This window comes from Myotis nattereri (assembly GCF_964212035.1).
Source record: "Myotis nattereri genome assembly, chromosome: 2".
NCBI lineage: Eukaryota > Metazoa > Chordata > Mammalia > Chiroptera > Vespertilionidae > Myotis > Myotis nattereri.
In genome coordinates this window covers 28,276,185-28,289,618 of record NC_138076.1, presented here as the reverse complement: position 1 = coordinate 28,289,618, position 13,434 = coordinate 28,276,185, and the positions used below count along the sequence as shown (strand labels likewise).

General features: G+C 40.9%; 1 protein-coding gene across 2 annotated transcripts in view; it reads left to right on the top strand.

Annotated features, from left to right (window-relative positions):
* Positions 1-12,750, top strand: part of CDC16 (cell division cycle 16) — a 40,030-nt gene extending 27,280 nt beyond the window's left edge. For both annotated transcript variants that reach the window (XM_081085048.1, XM_081085049.1), the window contains 4 exons: positions 2,716-2,777; positions 5,794-5,929; positions 7,322-7,412; positions 12,216-12,750. In XM_081085048.1, coding sequence (XP_080941174.1) covers positions 2,716-2,777; positions 5,794-5,929; positions 7,322-7,412; positions 12,216-12,475 — 549 coding nt within the window. In that variant the 3' untranslated portion in view covers positions 12,476-12,750. The remainder of the gene's footprint in view (positions 1-2,715; positions 2,778-5,793; positions 5,930-7,321; positions 7,413-12,215) is intronic.
* Positions 12,751-13,434: the final 684 nt, after the last annotated feature.

Sequence of the window (13,434 nt, the reverse complement as noted above, 5' to 3'; positions counted from 1 at the left end):
CTATTAACTATTTGAAAAATTTACTAGGTTCTATTGTATGAAAGATGTACCCCATGAATTTGCACTCATGAATTAACCTTCCATCTAGCATGGATGTGTATATACTATATTATTTTAACAGTTTTAGATATTGTAAACTTCTGTAGATAAGGAATTTGCATGTTTCTACTCTCTGGTTCCTGAATCTTTTTACTTGTACCTATTTGGTTTTATTCTATTCTGTTTGCCACTTTCCAGTTACATACTTGGGCATACTTGCCCACAGTCCACATCTTCTTTGGTCGTAGTTCCTCCTTGCTGAGACAGATACAGCTCCCTTGGGCTTCCTGTCAGGTGGCAGTTCACCTGTCCCCATAGACACCGCTTTGTTTATTTTGGTCTCTTCTTACTTGTCATATGAACTTAAAAACACTGTATTTCTGTGTGTTTGCACATGTATGTATATAAACAGGTTCTTCCACAGCACAGTCTTGGATGGACTGGATAATACATGTGTTTTTGTTAATATAGGGTTGCTACTTAGCACCTTGCCAGTTTTCATACAATTGAATACCTTAGGACCTTGGTACTCAAACTGGACCAGCCGTATCAGCATTACCTGGGAGCTCATTAGAAATACAGAATCTCAGACCTACTGAATCAAAATCTGCAGTTTTAGCAAGATCCCCAGGTGATTTCTCATGTACAGAAAAGTTTGAAATGCACTGTCTTAAATGACACTTAAAATTTAAACTATATTCTTTGATGATCAGAAGGCATTTTAGGATTCTACAGAAATTTGAAGTAATGATTTTAAGTACAAAAACACAATACCATTAAACTCAGAATTTCCATTAGAAAGTTATATGAAAAGGGGAAAACATTGTTTGACCTTAGTTAATCAACTGCTGAAAATGTCAAAATAGCCACAGGAAAGCAGTCATGCTGAAGAATCACAAAGGGGCCCTAGCTGGTTGGGCTCAGTGGATAGTGTCAGCCTGTCAATTTTGGTCAAGGGCACGTACCTCAGTTGCAGGTTCACAGGAAGCAATCAATCGATGATGTGTCTCATATCGATGTTTCTCTCTCTTTGTCTCTCCCTCTCCCTTCCACTCTCTCTAAAAAATTCCTCGGGTGAGGATATTTTTAGTGGTAGTTAAAAAAAAAAAGAAGAAGAAAAAAAAAAGAATCACAAAGAGTTTGTTTTCATTCAAGTGGGCTGTTCCTCCCAGTACCAGGCTCAGGAGAGTTAGAGAGAGTGGCTCAGATCTGAGTATTCATTTACAGATCAGACTTACTTAATGCATATTGACTGTGCCCTAAGCTCTAAGCTAGGCATTGAGAGGCAAGAGGGAATTTGTTTGCTATTTCCTGCCCTCAGATCGATTGGGGAATTCAGATAAGTAAATTGGCAATAATTTTGTGGTACAAAAGGGTTGTGATTGCGGAAATAAAGAAACCCACATAGAAGGGCAGTTAACCCAGATTTGGGGGTGGATCAAGAAAGCCTGGCTACATCATACACCTCAGTCCTAAAGGATGGTTGATGTTAACCAGGCAAAAGTAAGGAATAGGGTATTTCAGGAATAGGGAACGGTGTGTGCAAAGTTGGAGCTAATTTAGTATGACTTGGATTTTGAGTTCACAGAGAATGGGGCAGAAAAAATGGGGCAGAAGCTATTAAGGGTCTTGAAGGTGATGTTAAAGTCTGCACCTTATCCTGAGGGGCGTGGGACAACAAAAGGTTTAAGAAGGGCAGCATGGTCAGACTTGTCTGATTGGGGCCCAGACAAGACTTTTTAATGGGTGGTTGTAATTATACCAAGAAGGCTGATTAACAAGCCTTGGTGATTCCTTGGAGGGGTCAGGTATGACATGGGTGCCATGTACTGTGAGGGCACTCAGGAGGAGGTGTGGTTAGGGAGCTGGGATGGCAAGAGAGCGACGATAAGAGTTTAGCATGTGGCTCATTGAATTTGAAGTGCTTCTGAGATGTCTAAGTAGAAATATTTTATTAGACAGAATATAAAGCTCTGAGCTGGAGATATAAAATTTGAACTTCTTCAACATAGGTGGGCCCTATGACAAATTGTGCTAGTAAAATAATGTTCTCGGGGCCCTGGCCAGGACACCTATAAGAATCAAACGATGAATGCAAAGGTGGGTGGAACAACAAATCGATGTTTTTCTTTCTCTCTCTCTCTCTCTCTCTCTCTCTCTCTCTCTCTCTCTAAAATCAACCAATCAGTAATTTCTTTTAAAAATGTGGTTTTTTTTAATTGATTTTAGAGAAAGAGGGAGAGAAAGAGAGTAACATCAATGTGAGAAACATCAAGCGGTTGCCTTCTGTCCCTGTCTCTCCCCCCAACCCCCCCCCCCTCTAGTCTGGGGACCCAACCCCCAGGGACCAAACCCTCAAGGACCAAACCCACAACCTGGGCATGTGCCCTGATCAGGAATCAAAATGGCGACCTCTTGGTGCATGGGGTGATGCTCTACCAACTGAGCCACACCAGACAGAGCGATACATAAATATTCAAGTAAAATAGTAATATCCTCAGGAAGTCTCAGTAGTAGTAAAGAAAGATGGAAAAAACAGCAAATACTCCTGCTTAGTGCTGTGCAAGCACCAGGAGAGAGTCCAACTCGCATAGATGAATGAAATAATGCAGTGCAAACAGGTCAGGCTGAAAAGTGACATCTGGAAGTCATGGGTTTGATGTTGCTGTGTTTCAGGTAACTGTTGACAAATGGGAACCTTTGTTGAACAACTTGGGGCATGTCTGCAGAAAACTTAAGTAAGTGAAATATTTTCAGAAATATTCTTGTGACTGAAAGTGAACTTAATTTTCATTGTTACATTCTTTAGCCTTTTCCATATTTTTGTGGAAAAATAGTTGTTTTTGTTATCGTTAATTTATAATAATATATAATTTTCAGTAATCTTATAATTTTTAGTAATAATTTTTAGTACTATGTCAAGAATTATAATCACTTTTATTTTCTTAGATTAAATAATTTTTAATGTTCAAAATTAATTTAGAAGAATTAGGATAGTATAAAACCACTAGAGCCCCAGTGCACGAAATATGTGCACGGGTAGGGTCCCTAGGCCTGGCTGGCGATCAGGGCCAATCAGGTTCCCCACTTCCCCGCCTCCCTGCCTCCTTCCCTCACTCCCTCAGCACCCTGCAACCACTGGTCGCCTGCCATGGTCCGTGCCGTCCCCTGTCAGTCACCGCACGTCATAGCAAACAATCGAACTCCTGGTCAAACTCCTGAGGGGACAATTTGCATATTAGCCTTTTATTATATAGGATGTCTACATTCTATCTCACTGTTTTCCGCTTGATAACAGTTTTGTGGTGTGAGAAACAGATGGCAGTTGAAAATAGATTCTTTGGTCCTAACCGGTTTGGCTCAGTGGATAGAGTGTCAGCCTGCGGACTCAAGGGTCCCAGGTTCGATTCCAGACAAGGGCATGTACCTTGGTTGCGGGCATATCCCCAGTAGGGAGTGTGCAGAAGGCAGCTGATGAATGTTTCTCTCTCACCGAGGTTTCTAACTCTATTCTTCTCCCTTCCTCTGTAAAAAATCAATAAAATATATTTTAAAAAAATGAAAATAGATTCTTTAGTTAAATGAATTTGGTAGACTCTAGGTTACTCAAAATTTAATGGGTTTTCTGTTTCAGGATTTCTTGGGAGTCTTTACTATGTATTATGAGCTGCAACATTTCCTAAACTTTATTGAGCACAAAACCTTTTTTTCAGAAAAGATTTTACAGGGAAAGTATTCCAGAGAACTTTTGAAAATGCCTTCCAAGTAACTCCTTTTGACCTTAAAGCAAACCTCTTGAGTTGCCTTTCACCACCTCTGGTGTAGGAGGTTTGACTTCACATAAGGAGGCCTTGCCATGTGATAGGGCACAGGCCTAAGTGTCAGGGATTAGGTGCTGGCTCCAGTCTCCTATTAAGCACCAGGAGGAATGCAGCAATACCCCTGCAGGAGCACCCTCAGCTGGCTGAGTGAGCAGGCAGGAAAGTACATGTCAAGGAGGTGTTAAGATACGCAAAAGTGGATATGAAGTACTGTTATCAGTTAACAGTCTAGACCAGTGGTTCTCAACCTTCCTAATGCCGCGACCCTTTAATACAGTTCCTCATGTTGTGGTGACCCCCAACCATAAAATTATTTTCGTTGCTACTTCATAACTGTAATTTTGCTACTGTTATGAATCATAATGTAAATATCTGATATGCAGGATGTATTTTCATTGTTACAAATTGAACATAATTAAAGCATAGTGAGTTGCCGGGAGCTGGTCCATGCTTGCTGTTTCAAGGGACCTGGCATATATGGCATACTGTTCTTAATATGTTTGCTCACCTTCTTGGCACTATGTGTTTTAACCAAGGTCTCTGAGAAAGGTTGTTTCCCCAGGTAGGGATTTCCCCCTGAAGTTAGGGAGGGAATAAAACCTCTTAACTAAGTGCCAGGCGGGTAATTAATCACTTTAACTACGAACAGTCATGCTTAAGCTACATAATCTTTACTCCCTGGAATGGAGATAAGAAACACCCTAACCTTTGTAATAGAGATTGATAGGATTGAATCAACTGGTATAAATACAGATGTAGCAAGACAGAGAGAGAGACAGAAATTGGCACAGAACCTACACAGAACGTTCTCTAGAGACAGAAGAACTTCGCTGGAGAGAACATGGCAAAAGATCCTGGACTGAACCTGACTACAGAAATTGGCAAGAGAACCTGACTAGAACCTGGTGACTGAACCTGGCTGGAGAACCTGGACAGAACCTGGCTGGAGAACCTAGCGAGGGAACATGGCTACAGAACCTGGCTGGAGAACCTAGCAAGAGACCATGGACACAGAACCTGGCTGGAGATCCTGGACAGAACCTGGCTGGAGAACCTAGCGAGGGAACATGGCTACAGAACCTGGCTGGAGAACCTGGAGAACCTAGCAAGAGAACATGGACACAGAACCTGGCTGGAGATCCTAACCAGAACTTCGCTGGAGATCCAGAGCAGAACCTCTCTGGAGATCCAGACCAGAACTTGGCTGGAGAACCTGGCTGGAGAACCTAGCAAGAGAACAAGGACACAGAACTTTGCTGGAGATCCAGACCAGAACCTGGCTGGAGATCCTGGCTAGAGATCCTGGCTAGGCTGCTGATCAACTGATCGCTGCCTCCTTGTCATTCCTTCTTCGCCGACTCCGTCCACACCTTTGGGGACCCCTGGACCTGCTGGGGTTGGACCCCAGCAGTGAGTAATCACAAAAACAATATGTAATTATATATGTGTTTTCCAATGGTCTTAGGCGACCCCTGTGAAAGGGTCATTCGACCCCCAAAGGGGTCGTGACCCACAGGTTGAGAACCGCTGGTCTAGACTGTTATTCTAGTACAGTGATGGCGAACCTATGACACGCGTGTCAGAGGTGACACGCAAACTCATTTTTTTGGTTGATTTTACTTTGTTAAATGGCATTTAAATATATAAAATAAATATCAAAAACATAAGTCTTTGTTTTACTATGGTTACAGATATCAAAAAATTTCTATATGTGACACGATACCAGAGTTAAGTTAGGGTTTTTCAAAATGCTGACACACCGAGCTCAGAAGGTTCGCCATCACTGTTCTAGTATAGGAAAGTATTTATGTTTTTAATAGGTATTCTCATCTTAGACTTAGTATTTACTACTTTTACTGTACTCACTAATTGTTTTATCTCTTTCTTCCCATTCTCCTCCCCTCCCCAACTCCCTCTCTCTCTTCTCTCACAGAAAGTATGCTGAGGCATTGGATTATCACCGTCAGGCATTGGTGTTAATTCCGCAAAATGCATCCACCTATTCTGCCATAGGGTATATCCATAGTCTGATGGGCAACTTTGAAAATGCTGTGGACTATTTCCATACAGTATGTCTTTTGTTTGTACCTAATTTTAAATCTGGTTAACATTTACCACTTTACAAAAAAAGAGATCTTTTCTAGGCAATGTTTTGTTACTTTGCCATTTTAAAATTCTTTAGGTGACCTTATATTTTATTCTTTGCAGAGAAAAGTATGTTGTGCAATATTCAATAAATTAGAAACAAGTGTGAGACTTGTCTTATGTGTGCAGTGAGATATAGTAGTATCCAGTGATGTCTGTCAGCCCAGTCTGAGCCGGCCGTTATTCTAGGCAGGGCGTTTGTGTTGCACAGTGAGAACCCGTTGGAAATTCTAGTGGGTTTTTTTAGTCCATTTATGAGTTATAATTAATTTCCTTAGATCACTTAAACATATGAACAAAACAATATGCACTTATTACAAGGAAAGAATCTCTCCTTAATCTATATGCTGTGCTTCATCAAATCTAAGATGCCATTAATAAGCAAGTTGACCACAAAAATAAAACAATCACTGCCACTTAAACTTTAACATAATTATTTCCTGTCAACTGTTTTGTACTTAAAACATGCTCTATTGGATATATTAGCATATAGATTTTTTTCAGGGATCACTCAAGTACCAACATAAAAAGAAAATATAAGGGAAATAAATAGTTAAGATATTCAGTTCTTCACATTCAGAGTGTGGTTTTTCTAAATCACTTTTGTACCAGGTGATTACCCTGTTTTCCCAAAGTAGTGTCGTGGTGCCAGCATACCCTGCTATTGACTCAGGTTCCTTCTCCAGGGGTGGGGAACCCTTTTTCTGCCAAAGGCCATTTGAATATTTAAAACATCATTCATAGGCCATACAGAACTATCAACTTAAAAATTATCCTGCTATATTTGGTCAAACATTTAATTAACTCACCCCGAATGCCTTGGCAGGGCCAGATCAAATTATTTTGTTGGTCTAATATGGCCCACAGGCCAGATGTTCCCCACCCCTGTTAGCTAAAGACATTGACTCTGCAAATTTTATGCTGTCAACAGAAAGTTTTAGACAACAGCCACAAATCATATATCTTCTGTGTCTCCCCTCACAAGGTTTGTGATCTGGCCTGTGCAATTAACTTGGCCACCAAATCAAAGGGCTCCATGTGGACATAAAGTTTTTAAAATTTTTTGGAGGAGGGGAATTTTAAACATAAAAAAATACAGAGAATAATGTAATGACCCTTCACATACCATCACCCAACTTCAACATTCATTAACTCATGGCTACTCTTGTTTTAGCTGTATCCCCACTAACAACCTCCTTCTATTCACACCTGAGATTCCCTAGAGTATATTGAATTCAGTTTAGCAAGAATATTTTAAAATAAAAGAGAAGAAAATATTTTTTCTTGTAATAACCATGCTGAATCTTTTCTGGCAGGCCCTTGGACTTAGGCGAGATGATACATTTTCTGTTACAATGCTTGGTCATTGCATTGAAATGTACATTGGTGATTCTGAAGCTTATATTGGTAAGATTACAATTATTATTATTGATGTCATAGTCCATTTTATAGATTGTTATATATCTCTGTTTCAGTTTCTCAAAATTTTGTGTGGGGTTCTAGGTTTATTTTTCCTACCATTCTAACTACATTAATATCAAGAAACTCCCTTTTCTTTTGTTAGAACAATGCTGTGAGAATTAATGACTCATTAAGTATTCATTGAGTTTAAAGTTGGATATTTGCTATATGCAAAATACTATTACAGAATTTGTGCAGAGCACTGTGATATATAAGAATTAATTTATTGCATAATGGAAAAATCTTAGAGACATTTTTCTGATAAAGGGCTCTGGCCTTAATACTTTATAATGCAGGATATAGCATATTTATATTTTAGTAGAATATTAAGTTGGTTTACATTCACGCTACAGTGCTCATAATTCTTTAAATTATTTTTTAATGACAAGCAAGTCATAAATTTGGATGGCATTGGTGTACTTGGATACTCATTTATTTATAAACATTGTAAGGTAAAGAGGGTACAGTGAGGTTAAATCTTGAGATGTGGACTTTGGAATAGGCAAATATTTCTTTAACAGAACATAAAATCATAAAGGGAAAAATGTTATTTGGGCTTCAATACAATTACGATCTATTTGTCAAAAACACAAATATTAAGAGAGTGAAAAGGCATGTGATATACTGAGAGAAGTTATTCATAATACATAGACTTGTCAAAGAACTTGTGTCTAGAATACAAAAAGTCCTACAAATCAGTAAGAAAAAGTTTAATCAAAAACAGGCAAAATACTTGAACAGGAGCTTCACCAAAGAGAATATCCATATAGTTACAAAGCAAATGAAGATGCTTAATATCTTACTTATTAGGGAAATGAAATTAAAACCATAATGAGATAACACTGCCCATCTGCCAGAATGGCTAAAAATTAGAAATACTGATAGTACCTAGTGTTGGTGTAGTATAGATACAGTACAACTAGAACTCTTGTATGTACTTTATTATCAGGAGGGTTATAAACAGATAAAACTGTTTAACATATCTACTAAAGTTAAACAGGCCTATTATATCAGTTATCTGTTGCTGCTTAACAAACCACTCCAATAAAAATGTATTATTTTTCAAAGTTGGCTCTTGATGGTCTCATTCAGTTATGTATCTATGGTCTGCAGGCATTTGGCAGGGCCGATGATCTGAGATGGCTTCATACACAGGTGGGGGGCCCCACCTGACACTGCTGGGCCTCTCCGTGGTCTTTTATCCCAGTTCTTCATAGCATGGTGGTCTCAGGGTTCTAAAGGACAAGAGGTAAAATTCCAGCCCTCTTTAAAGCTGGAAGTTACACAAAATTACTTCCATCACATTCTCTTCATCAAAAGGAGTCATGTGATTAAGTGCAGCGTCAATCTGGGAGGGGGTTATTCAAGAGTGGCAAAGGTGTCAGGAGGTGTGACTTATTAGGGCATTACTGACCTTAATATGTAGTGTTCTACTCCCAAGTATATGCCCAACAGAAACAAGGGCCTCAGTAAACCCAAGTTCACACATAAGATTGTTCTTAGCTTTATTCTTTTTTTTTTTTTATAAAAATACTAGGGGCCCGGTGCACGAAATTCGTGCACTGGGTGGGGGGGGGGGGAGTGTCCCTCAGCCCAGCCTGCCCCCTCTCACATACTGGGAGCCCTCAGGCGTTGACCCCCATCACCCTCCGATCGCCTGATCGGCCCCTTGTCCAGGCCTGACGCCTCCGCCAGAGGTGTCAGGCTTGGACAGGGGACCCCCATCTCCCCCTGATCACTGGCTCTGGCCCCCGCCCAGGCCTGAGGCCTCTGGCCCAGGAATCATGCCTGGGAAGGGGAGCCCCATCTCCCTCTGATCGCTTGCTCCACCCCCCGCCCAAGCCTGACGCCTCTGACCCAGGCTTCAGGCCTGGGCAAGGGGACCATCATATCCCCCCAATCCCCGGCTCCGCCCCCCACCCAGGCCTGATGCCTCAGCCAGAGGAGTTGACCCTCATCACCCTCCGATCACCAATCACCGGATCGGCCCCTTGACCAGGCCTGAGGCCTCCGGCAGAGGTGTCAGGCCTGGGCAGGGGACCCCCAGCTCCCCGCGGTTGCAGGCTCCGCCCCTGCCCAGGCCTAACGCCTCTGGCCTAGGCGTCCGGCCCAGGCAGCGGGGACCTGCAGTGGCAGCAGGGGGCGCCGCAATTGTGGGCTTCGCTTTGGGCCCAGGCAAGGGACCCCTAGCTCCTGGGACTGCCAGCTTTGACCGTGCCCAGCTCCCATCGCTGGCTCCACCCCTACTTCCTGCTATCACTGGCCAGGGCGGCAAAGGCGCCTGATTCTCCGATCATGGCTGGGGGGCAGGGCAAAGGCGGCCCCAGGGCCGCCTTTGCCCTGCCCCCCAGCTCTTAGCTCCCCCCTGGGTTTCAGATCACTGTCAGTGGCAGGGGGCTTCTTCCTGCTTTCCCTTTTGCCTCCCTGCATTGTGCCTACATATGCAAATTAGCCGCCATCTTGTTGGCAGTTAACTGCCAATCTTAGTTGGCAGTTAACTGCCAATCTTAGTTGGCAGTTAATTTGCATATAGCCCTGATTAGCCAATGAAAAAGGTATCGCCGTACGCCAATTACCATTTTTCTCTTATTAGTGTAGATACTTTTTATTGATTTCAGAGAAGGGAGAGGGAAAGAGAGATAGAAACATCAATGATGAGAGAGAACCATTGATCAGCTGCCTCCTGCATGCCCTCCACTGGGGATTGAGCTCGTAACCTGGGCATGTGCCCTTGACTGGAATCGAACCTGGAACCCTTCAGTCCACAGGCTGACGCTCTGTCCACTGAGCCAAACCAGCTAGGGCCTTAGCTTTATTCTTAAAAGCATCTAATTGGAAATTACCAAATGTCCACCAATAGGTGAATGGAGAAATAAATTATGGTATATTTATACAAAAAAATACTACACAATTAAAATTAAAAGGACTAACTACTGAATCACGTAATATAGATGAATCTCACAGATTTTGACCAAAAAAAACCCAATATTTACTGATTAATTTCATTTATATGAAGATTAGTAATAAGCAAAACTAATCATTGATGATGCAAACATCAAAGCAGTGATTACTTCTGGCTTAGAAAGGGAAGTATTCACTGAAAGCAGCATGAGGTAGTTTTCTTGGAGCCAGCAGTGTTCTGTTTGGGTCTGGTGGTGATTATGTGGATTTATACATATGTGAGAATTCATCCAGCTGTGTACACTTTGTGGTTTGTAGGTTATGACTCAGTTTTTTAAAGTTAAAAAAGGAAAAAAGAAGCTTGACTTCTGGCATCCTGAAGAACCTAGGTTGAAATCTCAGTTTTGCCACTCAGTAGCCCTGTGGTTTGGGGGCATATCTGAGTATGTTTCTTCATTTGGCCAAGTTGTGAGGCTTAAATGCAAAATTCCTATACAGCTAAGTGAGGTCTGGAGATACAATACTGAGTAAGGCAGATATTTTGCCTGTCTTCACAAAGGTAATGATTTTACAGAGGAGATTTCCAAGTCTACCATTCACTACACTTAGAAGTCTCCTCTATGATTTTATATCCTGTACTACTTTTTATTTTATTGAGGTATAAGTGACATGTAACATATAAGTTTCAGCTATACAACATAATAATCCAATATTTGTATGTATTGCACAATGAGCACCACAATAAGTCTAGTTAACATGACTGTACATAATTACAGAATTTTTTTCTTATGCTGAAATTTTTAAGATCTACTCTCTTAGTAACTTTCAAATATATAATACAATATTATTAATTGCTAGAGGACTGGTGCACGAAATTTGAGCACTCGGGGTGGGGGTGGGTCCCTCAGCTTGTCCTGCGCCCTCTCGCTGTCCAGTAGCCCTCGGGGGATGTCCAACTGCCGGCTTAGGCCCAGGGCTAAGCCGGCAGTTGCGACATCTTTAGCGCTACCACGGAGGTGGGAGAGGTTCCCACCACCACCACTGTGCTCGCCAATCATGATCCTGGCTTCTGGCTGAGCGGCACTCCATCTGTGGGAGTGCACTGACCACTAGGGGGCAGCTCCTGTGTTGAGCGTCTGCCCCCTGGTGATCAGTGCACATCATAGTGAGCGGTTGAGCAGCCTTAGCATATCATTAGCATATTACGCTTTGATTGGTTGGACAGACGACCGGACACTTGGCATATTAGGCTTTTATTATATAGGATAGTCACCATGATGTACAAAATAGTACAAAATAAAAATATATTTTTAGAAGGCTTATATGTCATTATCAAAACACCTATTAGTTTGTACTGTGTAAAATTGTCATGTTTTTATGTCAGAAATGATTGAATGTCATACATCTGTTGAAAGTCCTTTTTTCATTCTAAAGATTTTGATATGTGGAAAATATATTTCCCTTCACTGTGGCTTTTATATGCATAAGACTTGTGTCTATATACCAATGCCAAAATGCCAACAGGCAGTTCTTATCTATCAGTCGAGAAAAAAACGCCCACAGGTTCCTTTCATTATGTAAGTGGTTTTAGGAACGGGATGGCTATTGAGCCATGCTAGAGCTTGAAACTGCATGAACTTCTAGAAGCCTTCCCAGTTGTCTCTTGTGATAATAAAATAAAATAAAAAAGGAGGAAAATGATTGAAACATTTTTTCTTTCTGAGCTTTACTTGTACTCTTAAAAGTACCATTTGACTTAAATGATAAAGGCTGTGTTATGTAATAATGGAAATGATAGTGAAATAATGGAATTTCTTATTTTGTTCTTATTATGGTGTTTCTTTTTAGGAGCAGACATTAAAGACAAATTAAAATGTTATGACTTTGATGTGCATACAATGAAGACACTAAAAAACATTATTTCACCTCCGTGGGATTTCAGGGAATTTGAAGTAGAAAAACAGACTACAGAAGAAACAGGGCTTACACCACTGGAAACCTCAAGGAAAACTCCAGATTCCAGACCTTCTTTGGAAGAAACCTTTGAAATTGAAATGAATGAAAGTGACATGATGCTAGAGACATCTATGTCAGACCACAGTACGTGATTCCAAATGGGTCCTGACTTTGTTTTGTCCTAGCGTAGAGTAGGTCAGTCAGTGTTCTTCACATCCGTGTCATGTCTTAAGAATTTCCCATTTCTTAACATGAATCCAGACCATACTTCTACATTTAGGAACAGAGACCGGCCTTAAGAGACTGCATAGCACACCTTTGCAGCAGATATTTTCTGATCCTACAAAACAGTTATACATAGTGGAATAAAGAAGGTAAAGCATCTATTATGTCTTTTTTTTCTTTTTCAATAAACTTTTATTTTGGACTGGTTTTTTATTTAAAGAAAAACTGCAGATAGTACAAAGAGCTATATACCCTTCACTAGCTTTCCATTGTTAACATCTTACATTACCACGGAACCTTTGTCATAACTAAGAAACCTAAATTTTTATGTTTCAAGTAACTGAACTCCAGGCTTTCTTTGTATTTCACCAGTTTTTGCATTAATGTCCTCTTTCTGTGCCAGCATCCTGTCCAGGGGCCACACTACGCAGCTGTCCTGTCTCCGTAGGCTCTTCTTAACTCAGACAGTATCTCAGACACCTATTGTCTTTCCTGACGTGGAGGGTTTTGAGGAGGACTGATCAGATATTGTGTAGAATGTCCCTCAATTTGAGTTGTTTCGTGTATTTCTTATGATTGGACTGGGGTTATGGATTTAGGAAAAAAATACCCCAGATATAAAGTAATTTTCTCATCACATCATGATTGGGGTACATGATATCAACCTAACACAGATGATACTAACCTTTATCTCTTGGTTATGGTGGTGTCGGCCAAGCTTCTCCACTGTAAAGTTACTGTTTTTCCCTTTCCAGACTCTATTTTTTAGAAGTAATCACTAAGTCCAGGCGACCCTCAGTGGCACCAGGGGGTTTAAACTTTACCCCCTGGAAGCGGGTATATTTTCACATTTTATTTAGAATTCTTCTGTAATGAAAATTTGTTC